Source organism: Taudactylus pleione, unplaced genomic scaffold (assembly GCF_031769625.1).
Source record: "Taudactylus pleione unplaced genomic scaffold, aTauple2 ptg000041l, whole genome shotgun sequence".
Lineage (NCBI taxonomy): Eukaryota > Metazoa > Chordata > Amphibia > Anura > Myobatrachidae > Taudactylus > Taudactylus pleione.
In genome coordinates this window covers 1,232,840-1,255,489 of record NW_028284443.1, presented here as the reverse complement: position 1 = coordinate 1,255,489, position 22,650 = coordinate 1,232,840, and the positions used below count along the sequence as shown (strand labels likewise).

Below are 22,650 nucleotides of genomic sequence, written 5' to 3'. Positions count from 1 at the left end.
TTCAGGGTAGGTAAGTCACTATCGGTATTAACCAAAGGCCAAAGGTTTTTTACAATCCTGGCTGTATCTGTGCTTCTGGTATTAAACCGATTTACCAAGGGCATGACCTGAACACATGTGTTGTTCACTTGATTAGAACTAAAGGTCATTTCTCTGGGTAAATCTAACACTCTCTGCTTAATCTTATACAATTCATTTAACTTATAACCACGAGCTACAAATTTATTAACCATCAAATTCAGTTGATATTCTAATTGGGCCGGATCACTGGTGATACGCCTAACCCTCAACATTTGAGAGTAGGGTAAACCCCGGCGCAAAGATAGTGGATGAAAACTAATCGTTCGGGCCATGAGGTGCAATTGACCTTTATCATTGACAGTGCGAGTATACATTTTCTGGATGTTAGTATTTCATTGAGTGAGGGGGTGCTTAATACTGACTTGTACATTAAAGATACAGATAGAAATACCATCTTAAGACACGATAGTTTTCATACACTATCTTTGCGCCGGGGTTTACCCTACTCTCAAATGTTGAGAGTTAGGCGTATCACCAGTGACCCTGCCCAATTAGAATATCAACTGAATTTGATGGTTAATAAATTTGTAGCTCGTGGTTATAAGTTAAATGAATTGTATAAGATTAAGCAGAGAGTGTTAGATTTACCCAGAGAAATGACCTTTAGTTCTAATTAAGTGAACAACACATCTGTTCAGGTCATGCCCTGGGTAAATCGGTTTAATACCAGAAGCACAGATACAGCCAGGATTGTAAAAAACCTTTGACCTTTGGTTAATACCGATAGTGACTTACCTACCCTGAAAGATTCCAGAGTAATGCCATGCTACACTAGAGCTAGGAACCTCAAAGATCGTTTGGTGAAACTTTTTGAGGTCAAAATAAAGAAAAAACCCCAGCATTTTTCATCTTTAAAAAATGGTTATCACCGTTGTCTGGGATGCATTACCTGTAGGGCTGTAATTTTGGGAGATACTTTTAATCATCCGCATACGGGTAAGAGATTATTTATTAGGTCCCCGGTGACGTGTAGCACTACATTTGTGGTATATATGCTGTTTTGCCCATGTGGACTCAACTACGTGGGCAAAACAAAATGCCAAATTAAAGAGCGCATGGCATTACATGCGGTCGGCTATCCGTAAAGGGATTAACGCAGGATCTAGCCAGTCGCTAGACACTGGATAGCTTTGAAACATGGAGTGGCCGATTTAAGGTTTAAAATCATTGAGCATATCCCATTCAATATTAGGGGTGGTAACAGATCTCAGAAATTATTGCAAGCAGAGTGTCGATGGATTTTTAAACTTGATACCATGGCACCCAGGGGGCTTAATGAAACCCTTGGCTTGCAATGTTTCTTGTAGGTATGTTTGCCTGTGCTTTGTACATGGTTTAGATTTCTCTTTTGCCTGCTTTTGATATTATACTTTTGATATCATTTTTTTATGATTTTGTCATTCAGACTATTTATGAGGATATTTCTGATATATATATTTCGTAATATTGTGTTTTATATATTGCTGGTACATTTATTGTAGGTCGATGTACCTATGTGCATATGATGTGATTGAAATTTCGTGATCATGAAGCCAGTACAGTGTGTTTAATGAATATTAATTGGATGACCTTTGATTGCTGGTTGATCTAATATTCCTACAATGTTATTTGACGATCCCTTGGTAATGTTGTTATACTTCTGGCAACAGGTTGGTTGCCATGCCTACATGGGTAGCGCAGGTGATCCGGTTACGTCGCGGACACTTCCTGATGACGTCACGCTGACCGCGACTCTGCTCTCCGGGCGCGTGTTGGTCGGGGCTGACAGAGGTGGACGCTGAGGTTCCGGCTCACCTGAATTAGGTAATTTTTAAATGTTTGTCTATTTATATGTACTGTATTATTATATGTGTGAATACCAGACGAAGGGCTGACGCCCGAAACGTTGGATTGATGTATTAAAGCTTGTCTCCCTGTTTGAAAATCAGTCGTGGAGTGCCGCCATTATTTGCTGACTATATATATATATATATATATATATATATATATATATATATGTATATATATATATATATATATATAGAGAGAGAGAGAGAGAGAGAGAGAGAGAGAGAGAGAGAGAAGTCATTGTTGATGAAACATGTTGGATGACTTGTTTCTGTGACCAAAAAGTGGGCTCAAAGAGCTGTCAATGAGCTTGCCCCATTAAGGGGTGACAGCGAGTTAGTGACAACATCTAACCCACTATGGCCATGATATATGTGTGATGTAAGGTTTTTATTCATTTTTACATTTATTTGTTTTAAATAAAACCAAATGTTAACAAAACAGACAGAAACTGATCGATTGTCATTGGGTGTACTCTGGTTGAGGGTATCATTGTAGAAACTGAAAGGGGATCCCATCTTCATCCCTTTAAAAGACATTAAAACAGAAAATATCAAGGGAAAATTTGAACCTGCAGAATTGGAGTTTGCCGCTCCCCAGGTGATCACCATTCCATAAATATTATATATATATATATATATATATATATATATATAACACATAACACAACAGCTCCAGGTATTGTAGTGTATCACAAATTGTGTGATTTCTTTTAGATAAGCAACTGAAGTCGTCTCCTTTTCTTCTTCATCTAGTTGGGGGCACAGGGACAATACTGGGACATCCCAAAGCTGTCCCCTTTATGTGAGGGGACGCTGTTGAGCTGCAGTAAGCACAGAATGCCCAAAAGTGGCGTTCGAAGATGAAAAAGTGTCAAATGCATAAAACCGAATTAAGGTATGAGCAGATGACCACAAGTAAGCCTTACAGAGCTGTTCTGCAGAGGCCTCACAAAGCACTACCCAAGAGGTCCCCACTAACAGGGTGGAAAAGGCCATCAGCACGGCAGGGCAGGAAGGTTCACCAAGGTGTAAGGCTGGCGAATGGTGAAATGGAGCCAGCAAGCCAAGGTTTGTTTAGTAGCCGGCCAGCCCCTCATATAGGACGAACAGAGAGTCAGACTTGCAAATATCCCTGGTCCATTTCACATAAAGTAAGAAGGTCCTCACGACATCTAAGGAGGCTTTGAATTGAAAACCTGAAAAGCAGGTACCACAATCTCTTGAATAATTTGACACCACCTTTGGAAGATAACCCAGGTAAGTCCGAACCACAGCCCTATCGGAATGGAAAATCAGGAAAGGGGAGCAAAAGGAGAGGGCGCTCAAATTCGACACCCTCTGGGCTGACGCAATGGCTAGAAAAAAAAACTGTTTTCCGCGTAACCCAGCGCAATTCAACCGTACTTAACGGTTCAAAGATAGCAGACTGGAGAGCCCGGAGAACCAAGGACAGGTTCCGGGGAGCCACAGGTGACACAAACGGTGGTTGAACATGAAGAACTTGCTGGAAGAAGGTCTGCACATTCGGTAACAGAGCTATCTGTCTTTGGAAGAGGACGGACAAAGCAGAAACCTGGACCTTCAAGGAACTCATCCTGAGGCCCAAGCACAGATTTGTCTGAAGGGAGGAAAGGACATGGGTAAGGTGAAAGGACCTGGGGTTAAAATGCCTGGTCGCACACAAAGAAAAATAAGTGCACCAAACCCTGTGATAGATTCTTGCTGAATAAGGCTTTCTAGCATTTAGCATGGTCCAAATGACCCATCTGGAGAAGCCCTTCACTCTCAAGACAGATGTCTCAGGTGCAACCCTGTCAAAGTGAGACGGGCCAGATCCGGATGGAAGCAAGGACCCTGTGACAGAAGATCTGGTCGCAGAGGGAGACACAGTGGTGCGTCTATGGAGGTCCAACAGATCTGCGTACCACACTCGTGAAGGCAATCAATTCATATAACTTTGGTCAGCTACTGTGATGCCCATGTGCCTTTTTGTAAGGACATGCTCAGAAAAATTCACCTAACAAGCTATTGAAGGGTGTAGTCGTGGAAACTGTAAGGAAACAGCGGATACTAACACTGGAATCCACCCACTGCTACAGTAGTTGGCAAATAAGTAACAAATTAACATTACAAATAATTACAAATTAACATCATATGTGTGGTATAGAGCACTCATTTAGTTATCTAACCTCTGATCTTTCCAGCCCTGGAAGGTGCCATTAACTATTGTTTGCTTAATGAGTGTTAATTCTACTTACACAAATGAAATGTGCTTTATCAGGTTTGTGGAGCTCATTACTTAACACCCGGTTGAGTTTGAGAACATAATGTTATTAAACACAGAAAATATTCAGAGTATATTGAGATCTAAGTGCTCAAATCAATGTTAGTGTTGAAGTCAGGTGTTCCACGAGAACTCTCAAAGACTGCTAAATAACCTTTAATGATGACAGTTAAAAAATGTATAGCTGCTAATGGAATTGAATGTACACACTTGCTGATAAGTGTTGGCTTGTTTCTAACTAAATGCAATGTTACTGTGTTTACAAGTACTATATTAAATACAGATACTTAATGCACTATACTGGAGACAGACTTTGAGAACTCTATTTGCTGTATTAAAAGCATGGGCAAAGGCTTTACTTTTAAAATGCATTGTTTTTGGACATGTGTATAAAGCCTAAAAGTTGTAATAAAATATATTTATGGGAAATTGGGGGGAAATGACGGACAAACAAAAAAATAAAAATGCTGACTACAAAAATAAAATAAATCTATACAGATTTTTTTAAGTAGTTAGTGAAAATGTGCTAGAATGAAAACAAAAGAAAACAGGTTTTAAAAATAGAAAAAAGGATTACAAAATAAGAGAAAATAAATGGTGTAGTAAGTGGATAAACTCAAACAATAATGGTAAAAAAAAACTCAGTGTTGGAATGTAATAAATAAAACTGGAAATATCTATCAATTAATGTACTAAGGGAATCTAGTAAAGATAAGAAAGACAGTGAACATAACAAATGTATCAATTTTGTGCATGAGATAAAAACAGAACCGTTTAAGATTTTAAAATATCTTTTTGGGTTTGTTTTAACATCCCATTGCCAAATCATGTATTTCTTTTTACACAAAGATGGGAAACAAATAAAATATTCCATGACCTAAAAAGTTTTCATTGCATTTATTAAATAACACCAATATAAAAATTATTACCAACTGAAAGAAAAGGAAAAATAAATAAAAAAAATAGCTAGTTAAGGCATAAAAGCATAATATAGTTTACTTCCATGCATAAATTGATACAAAAAGTTAAATTTCAAATATGGAAAATGCACATACTGTATAAACAAGTATGATAGGAGTAAGTGGGAAAAGAAGAACTCACTGAGAAATATTTAAGTGTAAACCCCTCTTGTATTTGTTGAGAAGATAAATACGTATTTGTGTTCACCTATGATCTTGACACAGATGCTACTGCATTAACAGTCACTTGGGTCCTACAATGCAAGTTGCTGGCAAAGTAGTTAAGACAAACTTATTTACCACATTAATTAAATGGTCTATTTAACATGGAATATCAATTCTCTAATCACATCTCAGCTGAACTTCTTATTTCAATTAACAACTCTAAAGTCTTCCAACAGAGATCCAACTGCTCTAGGATCATTAAGAACATTTTCATTATCTGTCAAATGAGGGAGTAAAAGGCAAAAACGGCAAGCACTCTCAGGAGTAGGCCTCTACCCTACTTAAGAGATGATTAGGGAGTAAGCAGCAGTAGTTCTCATTAGTTGCTAGGCAATGAATAGACCGCCAATGAAACAAGAATTGAAAACAAAGAAAAAAAGGTGTTTCCATGCAAATCCAAACTCAAGGGCAGCGTGCCCTTTTACATTAACACAAAATGTGACATTCCGACACAAAGTGTAATCATCATAAGCCAAAGAAAGCTGAACACTGAAAACAAACAGGAAAGGCATTTCTATAAAGACAAGTAACATCTCACTACATACATTTTGGAGCATTTTGCCCTTGAGAAATAACATGTATGACGATGCATCGTAAACTTTTTGCTAAAAGCAACTGCTGCGGCTTAAATAGTCCATACAAACATGAAGCTGCTGCAATTCTATCAAGTTACAATTGTTAGGGTGCATTTAAATAGACCTGCAGCATTTTTTTTATAAAAATGGTAGCCTCCTGCAGTGTAGTGAAATAGGCAGAACATAACAAAATGTAGCCAAATATATCATGAGGATGCTCAAAGGATATCAGAAGACACATGTGCCAATACTGTGAGAGGCAGTGACTCGTGCAGCCATGAGCCAGTGTCATGAGAAGAATAAAGGAATAAGGATAATGGAATAATGGAAAGTGCAATGTGCCCAGCAGCACATAATTGCAATTTCAGGCTCCAGAGAATATTGTGATATCGAACCCTCCTCTATATGAAACCATGTTCACAGATAATACACAAAGGTTAGTGTGACTCCACCCATCACAAAATTACTTAGTTAAAAGGTCTTGTTCCCATGTATACCTGCATAAATGCTGCATTTTCAGTCCAGCCAAACTAGCCGAAGGGCAGAAAAAAATGCCTCCAAAATGTCATAACCAGGGGCGTGGCATCTCAGACATGAGGCCATTACCCCTGGCGCACGCAAGATAAATCTTCACTAAGTCCTCACTAGGTGACACCAACAATAGTGACACCACTGATCGAAGGGACAAATAATCATAGTAAACGCTTGAATTTTCAGGGTGTATAACAAGTAATAATAAGCTGTGAGAAATGGAGGTCAAGTAAACAAGTCCAAAACAAATGTATGACCAAGAACTGCTAAAATAAGACCAAATAACCCAATAGGAGGAGAGATAAGCACTGACAAAGTGTATTATTTAAAATTTGGATATTTTACCATTGCTAGAAATTTATTCTTATATCAGGAGAAAGAAAAAACATGAGAAATGCACTAACCACTGCTTTGAAATCTTCATCATAAAATATATATTGAAAAAGTATATTCAGAAAGTATAATACAGTGTTTTGTGTCGCGTGTCAACAGGGGCATTTTAAGAGAAAATGGGGCCCATGTGCAGCCTCCGTTTGGGCCCCCTCCCCTCTGACAGCACACAGAGTGCAGTAGATTCTGGTTTAATGCCAGAATCTATTGCACATGTGTGGATCTCTGGGAAAATGGCGCCTGCGCCTTATTCCTGGAGACCTCTTTTCAGTACATGTGCGAGTCACATGGAAAATGGCCACCGCCGCCATTTTCACTGTGATTTTTGCTGCTCTGCAGTTCCGGTCTGAAGATGGCAGAAAGGAAAGTATAAACAAATATGGGTGCAGGGTGTGCGGTGTGGGCCCCCAGGACCCAGGGGCCCATGTGCGCCGCACGCCCTGCGCCCATTAAAACTATGCCCCTGTGTGTCAACAATCTGCGCACACAACCTTAATAACATGCAGATACATTATCATTAGTAGTAGTAGTATTTACAGGTAACATGGAAAACAGCACAAAGTTTAGTTATAGGATTTACATTTTTATTTTAAATAATATAGCTGTAATTCACTTCGGTTAACTAATGATTCAGATGTTATTACAATATTTGACAATAATAATATGACATTTGTGACAACACAATAAATCTGGGCATGTCTGGTATTAAAGTGATTGTAAAAATAACTTCAAACTGAGAAATGTATTTAAAACTCTTTTGCTTGAAACTATTACTTGAAAATATAAAAATATAATTGCTCTCTCTATGAAACTTACCCACACAGTCACCAATAAATACAACAAAGAAAGGTGTAACGAGGTCATTTATGCCTTGAACATATCCACTGGCCGGATGTCGAATAGCCCATATAAACAAAATTCTTTCAAATATCTGAAAGTTTAAACAAATGGATAAAAAAAGGTATTAAATACTGTACAGATTTAGTAGTCAAAACAATATGCAAGCATCTCACTGGATATTACATTCAAAATCGACAATGTGCTATAATTGTTGCACAATTATTCTGCTCCATATGAACAGTCACTTTAAGTCATGAGTGCACCATCCATCCCATCTACATCGTATAAGGGAGGAAAGTCTGTATTAGAGAAGTAGAAGGTATCAGCTTTTCTTAAGGACATAAACATTTCACATAGCATAATTAATTTTTGCTTGGTACAAAATTAAAGTTTGAGAAGAAAAAATAAAAGACAGACATAGATATTAACCTCTTTTACTGCTAAGGACTGCTCTCCATATATACAGGGTGGTCCTAAAGTCTCCATACATAAAAAAAAAAAATGATCAAATTTTAACATTCAACATATGATGTAAGTAGATGACCATTTTTCAGATGGGATATAACACTTCCAGTCTTTTTGACATTCTGAACAAGTTTGGCAACAGTGTTGTGTGTGATGTTCCTGCCATGTTTCCTATTGATGTCCACTGTAACCTAGCAATTCTGAAATGGGCAAAATAAAATTGTATACCTTATTCTATTGACAAATAATTCTTAAATGGAATTTGTGTTGTCTGAACAGAGTTACATTTTGTTAAAATGTGTTAATTCCCCCTATGTATGGAATTATCCCTATGTATGAAGACTTATGGACTACCCTGTTTATTAAAACTGCTAAAGATGAATCTCAACTTGCTCTAGGCAATGCAGGAGTTCAAATGCAGGGGAAAAAAAAGTGACTAGCAATGCCTCCATTGCTTCTTTTTGTTGCTGGAACCAGGAAGGGGGTGAGGCATCATTCATCACATAGAGGGATGATGTAATTAAGCATGTCGCCTTACAGCCAATACACTGAAATCAAATGTAAAGCTCCAGGGAACAGATTACCTCCCCAATACTGACTCTAGCAGATTAAGGAATACCTCTCGACTGAAATAGGACAGTCACCTCTTTCAAATGAAGTGTCCTTTAAAAAGATATTTTCTGGCGATTCAGTAATTTCTAGAAATAACCTCTACACTAAAAAAAATCATTTCAAGTCTAATGATGGGTGACTGTGTACCCCATCCTGGCTTAAACGACTCAGGAGTTTCCTCAATGAAAGAAGAGATTCCACCCCTTTGAAATGATGAGTCCCTTTAGTGGTGATAATGTGATCACCACACAACATCACACTCTACTACAGAAACAATAGTAGATCAGTAGATCCGGGAAATGGAGAGAGGTGCTAAATGCCCAAACTCCCTACCCTAGCATAAATAACTCTTGGGTACACTTGTTTAAAAGAGGGGATTACACTCTTTGAAATTGTGTGGCCACTTAGTGGGTATTGTCTGATTATAAAGAAAAGAACAGTGGATTCCACACAGGATATTCCCCGAGGATATAATTAGGAACGTCAGCCACTCATTAGTATTAGATGTAATGAGGATTCATCATATATTTAACACAAGAATTATAATACAGAATTGTAATACAAGTACAGTATGTAATCAATTCCCTGAGCATTTAGGTCCAAAAGAGATTATATAGTATCACTTACATATCAAAATATATTTTGCCACTTTTTATACATATATTTAGCAAACTAAATTAGATTTGGCCTTTTTTCTAGAAGTCAAATTGATCGCCTTTTTTTAATACACATATAACAGAGGGTTAATATATATCAATATCCCTCATCTATGGAACATGACATGAGTAAAACATTTTATATATCTATAATAAGCGAGAAAGCTGGTCTGTTTCTCTGTCTGTCTTTTATACACAGAGTTTTGGACCTAGCTCCAACCAAATTGGTCATAGTGGTGTAGTTTTACCAGGATTAGGTTTTTGCCTAGGTTTGAACTTAGTCAGGGCCACACACTGTCACACAAACTTTAAAAATGGGGACACTTAAACTGCACAGGTTCTGGGGCTGGCTCCAGTGGAAATTGGCAATCTGACAAAACCTGTGTGACAGCTACAAAAGTTATTTTAACATCACAGACTGAGCAAACGTTATGACTCATGCACGTTCATATTAAATCCAGTTAGTCCTTTTTAAAGTGACCACACATATTAGTCAGCCCTCTGTGTTTGCATGCAAGTGTTACTAGAACTTTGTGGGCCACATAGCAAGATCTTAAAAGGGGCCCTCAGAGGTAAAAATACACATACATCTGCTCCCACACAGAGCTAATTCATGTTATGCCATACAGAGCCCATTCAGGTTACGCCACACAGTAGTACCCCTTATACACATGTTGCAATGCAGTAGTAGTGCCCCTTAAATATTATGCCACACAGTAATACCCCGTACACATATCACATAGTAATAACCTTAACAGATGCCACACAGTAGTAGTGCCCCATAGAACACATTATTTCACACAATAGTAGTGCCCCTTACACATTATGCCACTTATAACATTATGCCACACAGTCATTATGCTCCCTCCAGCAACTCACCTCCTTGTGTCCCTCCAGCAGCCTCTCGCCTAGCCCAGTGTGCCATCAGCAGGTTTGAATTTGGTGCCGGGCCACCAGTTAATTACAGCTGGCGAACCGGCAGCTGTGGACAAACAGTGCCAGCACAATTTGAATCTGGCGAGCCAATCGGAGCTCGCGTACTGGACCACAGAGGCAGCTCGGGCACCATAGCAGCATCACCACTTGCACCCACGGACGGTAGCTACTGCATCTTAGCAAACAGTGGGGTCCTTTTCAGGATCAATGGATTGGGGTGATAGGGGAGGACAATGTAAACAAATAAGGGCTGCACGTGTACTTCAGGGTCCAGTCTTCAACCTGGGTAATGCCTGGTATCCCAGCTAGTGGATTAATAATAAAAGTTATGTTTTAAAGTATGTCATATATAATTTTATAAACAAGAGTGCAGGCGTATTTGCATAAGAAACGCTACGTTATAGTGCTACAGCCGCTGACACTGTGACGTAGCAATTCGCATGCAGATAGCCTTGCAGTCGCACACAGTACATAGGCATATAATTTTAATCAGCAGAAGCTGCAGGCGCATTTTATTCGCATCACTGTGCGAATAAGACTCATTGGAAGGTAAAAAAATAAAATAAATCGCACCAAAAAACACTTGGCACTAACAAGTCACATGGCGCTCATTCATTAGGTGTAACACAAATGTATCTGGACACATCTGTAAATCTTTGACAAATTAAATAACTGGTGACAATCATTTGATTATATTTTAGTATCATATAAAAAAAAAATTACAAAATGTATAAGTACTATGGGCTATTGGGGAGAAACTAGCATTATATGTAAACATCATATTAATATGGATCGATTAGCATACTAAGTAAGCTAAAATGAATACTGGAAAAAGTGAAATAGCTGAACGAATATTTTAGACAACAGTGCAGACACTGACTATGTTCTACATTAACTGACACTGCAGTTCAGCCACAGCTTACATAACACTGAAGCTTTATCTTTTAACTTATTTTATTACACTTGAAGAGTTAGAATAGGCATCTGAAATGATTTCTCACCTTCAAATGCTATATTGAGCTAAATATGCTAAGTCACAATGATTTCAAAATAAACTGCATATTCTTATGCATTATTCATAAAAGTATATTTATGTTTTTAGGTCTAGTTTTCCATGGTGTGTAAAATGGAGATAACACTTTCATTCTGTATTACATTTCTGAAAGTGTCCCTTGACTTGCTGGGGTATTTCATATTTGAAAGATACTGTAATGAACCACTCAGTCTGATTTGCATTGGCTTTATGTTTGAAATGTCAGGTCAGTCCGACACTGATCCACTAAAATGTGAACAGCAAATGACTAGCTACACACACTGCAATATCATTCAGTTAACTTTTAAAGTTTTTTGTTTGTTTGTTTGTTTTTTGCAGTAGAGGAAGGCTTAAAGTCAGTCAATTATTTGAAATATACAGTATATATTTTATTATGCAAAGATGTAATGCCCATGTAAAAACACAAAAAGGATAATACAATTTGAGATCTATCAGACTACATATTGCAGAATGAAATTATGAAACTAAATACATACATATATATACATACATATATATATATATATATATATATACATACATACATATATATATATATATATATATATATATATATATATATATATATACATACATACATACATATATATACACACACACACACAGACGAGGGCTGATTGGAAAGTAATGGAGACTGATTTTTTTTTTTTATTCAGTACCAGATGAGTTCACAGGATCTGAACATTTTTCTTTTTTAAAGTATCGTCATTCACATTCATTTCATTGTTCGCAGCGTTTCAACAACGATTCAAAGACGTGTAGTAGGATGTTTTGTGACATCACTTTTAGTGTTGCAGCTGTGGCATTTTTCACTTCATCATCTGTAACTTTCCACACAGTTGTTTTTTCAGGGTTGGGAATGCCCAGAAATCACAGGGCGCTAAGTCTGGGCTATATGGAGGGTGTTCCAGAGCTGTACTATTAATTTCAGTCAGTGCTGCCAATGCAACAACAGCAAGTAGTTGGGCATTATCTTGGAGCAAAAATCACTGTTTCTTCAGCAAATGTGGTCTTTTCTTCCTCATGGCTCCACGCAAATTGGTTTTCAGGATCTTTATATAGTAGTCACCATTGTCTGTCCATGGGGAACCCAGTGCTGTAGGTTCATACCATGTACATCAAAGAACAGCAGAAGCATGACTTTACACACCGAAGGAACAAACACAGATTTTTTGGGGGGGAGACGGCGAACTTGCATATTTACATACACTGGACTCTTTGGAGTCCGGATCATAATAACGAATCCACGATTCCTCACACGTCACAATCGATGTCAGGAAATCGGGTATCTTATCCCACATTCAAACGATGTTCTTGCACGATTCAACTAGTCGTCTCATCTGCTCTTCTGTGAGACTTCTGGGTACCCACCTTGCACACACGCGATGCATTTTCAGTTCCTTTGTCACAATATGCTGAACCCGTTCGAATGAGATGCCAAGTGTAGTCGAAAGTTAGCGTAAAGTTAATCTTCTGTCATTTTTCAACATCTCCGCAGCTTTGGCAATGTTGACATCTGTAACCGCGGTGGATGGTCTCACAGAACACGCTTCGTCAGTCACTCGCGTATTACCCTCTTTGAAGTGCTTCCACCAGCGAATTACTGCAGCATTGCTAATTGGTTCTCCTCCATATTTAATATTACATGAGTTTCAATTCCACTTTTTCCAAGTTAAACACAAATTCAATCACACATCTCTGACGTAACCTCACAGACACATCTTCCTCATCTGCCATGACGAAACGTACAGAGATCTTCCACACGCTGTGACCAAAGACGACTACGGCAGTCTAACCGCAGGTTCAGTCACATCGATGTAAGAGCTTCGCAATAACCAGCAAAGCGTTGCTACTTCTACCTATGGAACAGAAAAACACATTAATTATCATTACTTTTCAATCAGCCCTCGTATATACCGTATGTATATACATATACACACACACGTACACAAACGGAACAGTTGTGAAGGAGAGATATATATGGCCCAGGTTTTTACTTTCCGTAGAGTAGTCAGAGGCAGATTAGCGCCCTTGATTGCCAGACCACCTGTGAGAGGCTGATGAAGGGTATATCAGTCTCTGTAGTCAGTCTCTTATTGCCTAAAGACTTCTGTTTTGTGAGAGGAACGTCAGGTCCCTCCACTCACAGACGGAATCATTTTGTTTAGATAGAAATGGATAGGCCAGCATTTAGTTTACAGATGTGTCCTCATCAGTGGCGTAACTTGGGGGGGGGGGGGGGGGGGGGGGGAGTCGAGCAGGGCTCGTGCCATGGGCAGTCCAAGAGACTGGTAACAAACACCGCCGCCGGCTAGTACACTCGTACTACCCGGCGGCAATGTGTTTGTTTTGACAGCCTATGAGAGTAAGACAGATTGTTATTGACTGCGGTGCCCACTGCCGATGCCGGGCTGGAGCTCACTCATGAGCTCCAACTTCCCCCTCCTGCAGTGGGTGAAGGGAGAGACATCATGATGTCTCTCCCATAGTGCAGAGAGGGCCAGCCCGGGAAGACAGAGGAGAAGACGGTGGCGGGTGCAGGAGCGGGGATTCAGGTAAGTGTTGGGGTTTTTTTTGTGCGTGTGCCTTTGTCATATATATATATATATATATATATGGCAGTGCATAGGGGGGGCACTACTGGGGACACTATATAAAGGGCACTACTGCTGGGGGCGCTATGGAAGGGCCACTGCATAGGGGGGACCATTACTGGGGGCACTGCATATGGGGGACTACTACTGGGGGCACTGTATATGGGGCACTGCATAGAGGGGACCACTACTTGGGGCACTGCATAGGGGGGATTACTACTGGGGGCACTATGTAAGGGGCACTACTTAGGGGGCCACTGTATAGGGGGGACTACTAATGGGAGCACTATATAAGGGGCACTTCATAGGAGGAGGGGGACTACTACTGGGACACTATATAAGGGCACTGCATAGGGAGGACTACTACTGCGGCATTGTATAAAAGGCACTGCTTAGAGCACTACATAAGGGAGACCACTACTGGGGGCACTGCATAGGGGGGGCCACTATTTGGGGCACTGTATAAGGAGCACTGCATAGTGGGGACCAGTACTGGGGGCACTGCATAGGGGGGACTACTACTGGGGGCACTATATATTGGGCACTGCATAGGGGGGACCACTACTGGGGGCACTGCATAGGGGGGACTACTACTGGGGGTACTATATAATGGGCACTGCATAGGGGGACAACTACTGGGGGCAGTGTATAAAGGGTGTATAAGTGGTACTACTTAGGCCATGTATTAGGGGCACTGCATAAGGGTGCATTACTGGGGGCACTGTATATGGGTGCACTGCTACTGGGGTCATTGCATAAGGGGAACTACTACAGTGGGCATTGCAAAAGCGGCACTACTACTTGGGGCATTAGTGTGCACATGGAATGGAAAGGAATTTTCCCATAGTGACGAGAAACAGTGGTGTGTCATGTTAACACGCCCCTTGTGACATGTGACCATGCCCACTTTTCCAGATGCGTGCACCAACTTGGGGAGTGCTTCGTTTTTCAACTCACCCTGGGGTCCAAATACCTTAGTTACGCCACTGGTCCTCACACATCTAGCCTCAATACACCACGTAGCGCGACTTGCATGGCCTGGGTGAGTGACCCGCCAGGTCCCATGATACTTTGTTAGCGCTGGTCGTCTTTTTTTTGCAAAAATGTAATGCGACTAGGACCTGCGTCTGTATATGAACCATGATGGAACTTGGTATAAAAAAAGGTGTGGACGCAACCATTGTAGCACTTCGTATAGATTCAGAGACTCAGTCACACATATATACAACTGTCAGATATACATATCAAATTTATCAGCACAGTCTGCTAGTGCATCCTACTTAGACACATTTTTGGCAAAAAAGACATCCAGAGCTAGCAGAGTCTCACAGGACCTGGTTCGCCGAGAGAGGCTTTTTAGCGTGACTGCAGCAAAGATGTATGAGGATACATTTGCATACAGTACATACACACACCTGGGTGCACTAGGTCCCCATCATTTTCTTTGAACTGCTCATTGGTAGTGGTAGTGTGCAACACATCTCCCATATCAAGAGTGGTTAGAGAAATGTCCTGATGGTTAGGAGTGACCGAAACACCCACATGGTGTCATGAACAGTTGAAAGTTCTGAGGAAATGGCAGATTCTGGGTTCACACACTGACAGAGATTAGTCACAGCAAAGGCAATAGATAGCCTATGAAGAACTCTATACTTCTTGAATTACATTGTAATATAAGTGTTACATGTTTAGTTTACTCTTATGCTACTAATAAAACTAGTTGAGGTAACTTGTACCAAGGCCCTGGACTGGTGTACTACTACTTGGCTGATGCATGAGAAGTGCAACCGCTTAATCCCAAACCACCTGCCTAATATTGTGTAGATACCCCTCATGCCACCAAAACAGCTCTTCCCCATCAAGACAAGGACTCCACAAGACCGAAGAAGGTCTCCTGTGGTATCTGGCACCAGGACATTAGCAGCAGATCTTTTAAGTTCTGTAAGTTGTGAAGTGGGTCCTCCATGGCTCGGACTTGTTTTTCCAGCATATCTCACAGATGCTTGATCGGAATGCCATGGAGGGGTGTACTTGTTCTTGCACAATGTTTAGGTAGATTGTATGTGTCAAAAGTAACATCCACATGAATGCCAGATACTATGGTTTCCCTGCAGAACATTGCCAAAAGCAGCACACTACCTTCGCCGGCTTGCCTTCTTCCCATAGTGCATCCTGGTACCGTGTCCTCCCCCAGGTAACCAGCACGTGCGCACCCAGCCGTCCACATGATGTAAAAGAAAACATGCTTCATCAGACAAGGCCACCATCTTCCACTGCTCCATGGTCCAGTTCTGATGCTCATGTGCCCATTGTAGTCACTTTTGGCAGGGGACAAAGCTCAGCATGGATACACTGACCGGTCTGTGGCTACGCAGCAAGCTGTGATGCACTGTGTTTTCTGACACCTTTCTATTACATAAAAATAATAACTTTTGTGAATATAACCTTATTATAAACATGTTTCTGACTGCACTTTTCTCTTGTGATATGTATGATGCTTTGGATATAATGATAAAGAAACCAAGGCTTTAGTTACCGTCATTTGTACAAATTTTTGTGATTATACATACGAAGTAATAGGTTTATAAAATTTGCCATGCAAATTACACAAACTTATATGTATATGCACACGGTTTGTCTACTTATACTAATTTGTCAATGTGTCACAAAGGTACAGATATTCATCCGAGACCTAACGACAACTATCCTGCATTTATAGGCATCTCATTTTGAGTGATTTTTTACAATTGTAATTGGTATAAAGTGTAGAAATACCCTTTTCTTGAAATTTTTAAATGCATTTTGTATATATATATATATGGTAAAAAGGGGCATGGCCTTCTGTCCACTAGGCCATGTCTCCTGGTGTATAATGCTTTGGTAGCGTGTCTTAAAAAAGTCAAACACTGTGGCCTGTTGTAGAATAGTGCCTAAAAAGCAGGTCTGTCACACCAAAGTCGGGACAATTAAGGGGTATGCAGTGTTCTAATACTATGCTCTGTGTAGTCACACTGACTTTTACTGAATTCTCTGGGACAATTACGATGTCTCAGGGCACGATAGCCAGATGAGATGTCCACTTTTAGCATTCATGCATGCTGCCACCATCGGTCGCACCATAAAATCTTGCACCAGGTGTCTGTGAATGCAGCCACTTTCACTGACATGCCCCCGACACTCAGGGCCGGATTAACGATGGGGCGGATGGAGCAGCAGCTCCAGGACCACAAGGTCCTCTGCAGTTCACCAGTCATACAGCGCAGCAGGACTAGAATCAAGGATCATCTCACCGAGGGGGTGGCACTGACAGTATAGACACTACCTATCAGGCAGCGAACCCGCCTCCCGTCCACCCTGCTGCACGCCTCCGCCAGTGTACAGAGTCTGACGTGCTGTGGATCGTCCCTCCTCCAGGACCAGCCTCCTATGCTCCCAGTGCTCAGCAGTACTGTAGTGAGTAGGTAGGCTTATGTCCACATCGTGGTCCCTCTCAACCTCAGGACTAGGCAGCCCCCTTACTGCTCCTATACTCTGCTGCCTCCCTCCTGAGACTGCCCCTCTACTTCTCCTCTCCCTGTCCCACCTCTGCAGCTGCTTGAGTCGTCACCAGAGCGAAGAGACAGATAAAGGTCAGTGCCTGTGGATTGTATGTCACTATGTTGTAATGGAGGAGAGTTAGTGTAGTAATAAAGTTATGTAGTGTGAAAGGCAGTGTAGTATTGCTGTGTGGGGAGATAGTGAGTGTAGGGAAGTAGTATAGTGATGTTGTATGGGGAGTGGTAGTGTGAGGATGTAGTGTGGGGAGGCAGTAGTATTGTAGTGTCTAGTAATGTAGTGTGGAAGGTAGTAAGTGTGGGGAGGTAGTAAGTGTAGGATGTAGTGTGGGGAGATAGTATAGTGATGTAGTGTGGGGAGGTAGTAAGTGTATGATGTAATGTGATGCATTGTGGGGAGGTAGTATAGTGATGTAGTATGGGGAGCAGTAATGCAGTTATGTATTGTGATGATGTGGTGGGAGGCATTGTATTGATGTAGTGTGGGAAGGTAAATTATTAAGTGATATGGTGTAGTGATATAGTACAGTGGTGTAGTGTAAGTAAGTGGACGTGTAGTTATGTACCATGGAGAGGTAGTGTAGTTGTGTAGTGTAAGGGAGTGGTAGTTTAGTTATGTAGCATGAGGAGGTAGTGTAGTCCTGTAGTACAGCGATGTAGTGTAGTGGTGTAGTGTAAGGGAGTGGTGGTGCAGTTATGTAGCATGGGGAGGTAGTGAAGTCCTGTAGTACAATGATGTAGTGTAGCGGTGTAGTGTAAGGGAGTGGTAGTGCAGTTATGTAGCATGGGAAGGTAGTGTAGTCCTGCAGTACAGCGATGTAGTGTAGTGGTAGTGCAGTTATGTAACATGGGGAGGTAGTGTAGTCCTGTAGTACAGTGATGTAGTGTAGCGGTGTAGTGTAGTGTAAGGGAGGGGTAGTGCAGTTATGTAGCATGGGGAGGTAGTGTAGTTCTGTAGAACAGTGATGTAGTGTAGTGGTGTAGTGTAGGGGAGTGCTGGTGCAGTTATGTAGCATGGGGAGGTAGTGTAGTCCTGTAGTACAGTGATGTAGTGTAGTGTAAGGGAGTGGTAGTGGTGTAGTGTAAGGGAGTGGTGGTGCAGTTATGTACCATGGGGAGGTGGTGTAGTCCTGTAGTACAGTGATGTAGTGTAGCGGTGTAGTGTAAGGGAGTGGTAGTGCAGTTATGTAGCATGGGGAGGTAGTGAAGGCCTGTAGTACAGTGATGTAGTGTAGCGGTGTAGTGTAAGGGAGTTGTAGTGCAGTTGTGTAGCATGGGGAGGTAGAGAAGTCCTGTAGTACAGTGATGTAGTGTAGTGGTGTAGTGTAAGGGAGTGGTAGTGCAGTTATGTAGCATGGGGAGGTAGTGTAGTCCTGTAGTACAGCGATGTAGTGTAGTGTAAGGGAGTGGTGGTGCAGTTATGTAGCATGGGGAGGTAGTGAAGTCCTGTAGTACAATGATGTAGTGTAGCGGTGTAGTGTAAGGGAGTGGTAGTGCAGTTATGTAGCATGGGGAGGTAGTGTAGTCCTGTAGTACAGTGATGTAGTGTAGTGGTGTAGTGTAAGGGAGTGCTGGTGCAGTTATGTAGCATGGGGAGGTAGTGTAGTCCTGTAGTACAGTGATGTAGTGTAGCGGTGTAGTGTAAGGGAGTGGTAGTGCAGTTATGTAGCATGGGGAGGTAGTGTAGTCCTGTAGTACAGTGATGTAGTGTAGTGGTGTAGTGTAAGGGAGTGCTGGTGCAGTTATGTAGCATGGGGAGGGAGTGTAGTCCTGTAGTACAGTGATGTAGTGTAGTGGTGTAGTGTAGTGGTGTAGTGTAAGGGAGTGGTAGTGCAGTTATGTAGCATGGGGAGGTAGTGTAGTCCTGTAGTCCTGTGATAGTAGTGAAATGCAGAGGTAGAGCAGTTTGTAGTGTAGTGATGTAATGTGTGGAGGTAAAAACCCCTGGCATATAACCTGGTGCAGCTGCTACACACAGAGCATTACTATATATTCTGTAATAATATCTGGGGACACTTTGTTGTTACAGCATGTGCAATTCCCCATGGCGTGGGGATAGATGGTCGGTGACAGACAGATCACTACCATAGTGAATGCCATCTGTATAAGCGGTTAGGCTTACAGAGGTTTCAGATTCCTCCCCTTTTTCTATACAGCCCCACCTGCCTCCCTTGCAGAGGAGACAGGATTGCCGGCCTCTAATTTTGGGGTAGCTCGCACGGCGTGTAGAATTCATTAAATTAAAAAATCAATAACTAAAACATTAAATGAAAACAATAAATACTTACCTTTTACAGAGGATCACCAACATCCAGAGAACTGGTCAAGAAGCTCAAGATTGCCTGTTACTTCATGAGAGCATGTGCAGTGTGAGAAGAACAAGGGGGAAGACTTTTGCATTTTCCCCAGACAAGCTGAAAAGCAGTTCACAGCACAGGTACAAGTTCACAAGGACAGCCACTGTGCCACCACTGACACAATAATGCATAGCCATGGTTTTTCAGTACATCACATTGCAAATTGTAGTGGAATTTTCACTTCAAGACCACAATAAAATCACAATCGTTAATAAATATGCCCTACAGTGTGGGGAGGTAGTGCAGTAATGTAGCGTGGAGAGGTAGTGTGGAAAGGGAGTGCAGTGATGTAGTGGATAGGTAGTTCAGTGATGTTCTGTGTGAAGGCATTGTAGTTATATTATAGTATGGCAATGTAATACAGTGATATAGGCCCTCATTCAGAGCCGTACGCTCTGAGCAGAGCGCACGCTCTGAATGAGGGCCGGTCTCCATTTTCATGGAGCGTCCTCCTGAACGCTCGTATAGCTGTGGGTCACCACCCACAGGCTATACGAGCGTGCTTTGTGATGGCCGCGATGGTCGAGACCATCGCGACCATCGAAATTGCGAGCCGGAGCCTGCGGTTGAGGTTTTCAACCGCAAGCTCCGGAGTGATTTTGGCTCTATCAGAGCCAAAATCACTCCCACTGACATCACTAGTGATGTCAGTGGGCCGGCTTCTGACGGGAGGCGTTCCCGTGGGAACGCCCCCGTCAGGGAGGCACGCCCCCGTCACGCCCACCAAAGGGGGCGTGCTGTCAATCAACATTGACAGCACGCCCCCTTTGATCGGACACAACGAGCGAAGGACTTTCCTTCGCTCGTCGCGTCTGACGCATGCGCACGACGGAGCTCCCTCCGTCGTGCGCATGCTCAGTGCATAAAATCGACCCACTTGCGAGCGGACAGCCGCTCGCGAGTGGGTCTGAATCAGGCCCATAGTGTGCTAGTGTAGTGATGTAGTGCAGTGATATAATGCAGGATTGTAGTGTAGGGAGGTAGCGTAGTGATGTAGTTCAGTGATATAGTGCAGGGTGTAGTGTGGCTAAGTAGCATAGTGGTAGTGTGGGAGGTACAGTAGATCTAATGTGGGCATGTAGTGTTGTAAGTAGTATCGTGATGTAGTGTGGGGAGGTAGTGCAGTGATATATTGTGGGTATGTAGTGTGGGGAAGTAGCATAGTGATATACAGTAGTGTAGGGCGATAGCATAGTGACATAGTTGAGTGATTTAATGTAGGGATGTAGTGTGGACAGCTTAGTGATCTAGTGTGGCGAGGTGTTTTTCAGTGATATAGTGCGGAGATGTAGTGTGGGTAGGTAGCATAATGATGTAGTGTTGGAAAGTAGTTTGCGGAAGTGTAGTGTGGGAAGGTTGCATAGTGATATAGCGCTGGGATGTAGTGCAGTGATATAATTTGGGGAGGTTGCGTAGTGATATAGCGCTGGGATGTAGTGCAGTGATATAATGTGGGGAGGTTGCGTAGTGATATAGCGCGGGGATGTAGTGCAGTGATATAATGTGGGGAGGTTGTGTAATGATGTAGTATATGGAAGGTAGTGCAGTGATATAGTGTGGAGATGTAGTACAGTGATGAGAGAATGTAGTGTGGGGAGGTTGCGTAGTGATATAGCGCGGGGATGTAGTGCAGTGATATAATGTGGGGAGGTTGTGTAGTGATATAGCGCTGGGATGTAGTGCAGTGATATAATGTGGGGAGGTTGTGTAATGATGTAGTATATGGAAGGTAGTGCAGTGATATAGTGTGGAGATGTAGAACAGTGATGAGGGAATGTAGTGTGGGGAGGTTGCGCAGTGATATAGCGCAGGGATGTAGATCAGTGATATAGTTTGGGGAGGTAGTGTAGTAATGTAGTATATGAAAGGTAGTGCAGAGATGTAGTGTGGAGAGGTAGTACAGTGATAAAGTGTGGAGATGTAGTGCAGGGATGTAGTGTGGGGAGATAGTTAAGTGATATAATACGGGGATGTAATGTTTAGAGTTAGTTAGCGCTGCGGCTATAGACAATAGGCCCTTTATCAATTTCAGCTCGAGGCCCATGTGGACCTTAATCTGGCACTGTCGACACTACCATAATACGTCCACTGAACGGACCATTTTTGCATGTACTACTAGTCACCACCCAGGAATGCCCATCACTTTTCTGCCATATTTCTGATACTGTCTACCCTGATTGCGACACTACTCCTGAAACCATATGGATAATCGCATTAGAACATGGTGACAAATCTGGATATGACAGCCGCGAAATCATTGCGTCCGACATAGAGTCAGGCCATGAATACCTATTGTGCCTGCATACACCTATCTGCAAATTGTAGCAATTAGCCTTTAGTGCACCACAGGCTTTGTGACTAAGCCACGCCATGCAACTCTTTCTTATGCACCTTTAAGTGCTACTGTACATTTACTAATTCCTATGCAGCAAAAAAAAAATTACTAAATTCTAATTATTTACTAAAAACTATTAGCAACTAAGGCCCTCATTCAGAGCCGTACGCTCTGAGCAGAGCGCACGCTCTGAATGAGGGCCGGGCTCCATTTTCATGGAGCGTCCTCCTGGACGCTCGTATAGCTGTGGGTCACCACCCACAGGCTATACGAGCGTGCTTTGTGATGGCCGCGATGGTCGAGACCATCGCGACCATCGAAATTGTGAGCCGGAGCCTGCGGTTGAGGTTTTCAACCGCAAGCTCCGGAGTGA

At 41.9% G+C, this 22,650-nt stretch overlaps 1 protein-coding gene across 1 annotated transcript in view; it reads right to left on the bottom strand.

The window, feature by feature from the left end:
- Positions 1–22,650, bottom strand: part of TBC1D22A (TBC1 domain family member 22A) — a 731,641-nt gene that overhangs the window by 510,166 nt on the left and 198,825 nt on the right. The window contains exon 8 of the mRNA XM_088455938.1: positions 7,691–7,805. Within this exon, the coding sequence (XP_088312064.1) occupies positions 7,691–7,805 (115 nt within the window). The remainder of the gene's footprint in view (positions 1–7,690; positions 7,806–22,650) is intronic.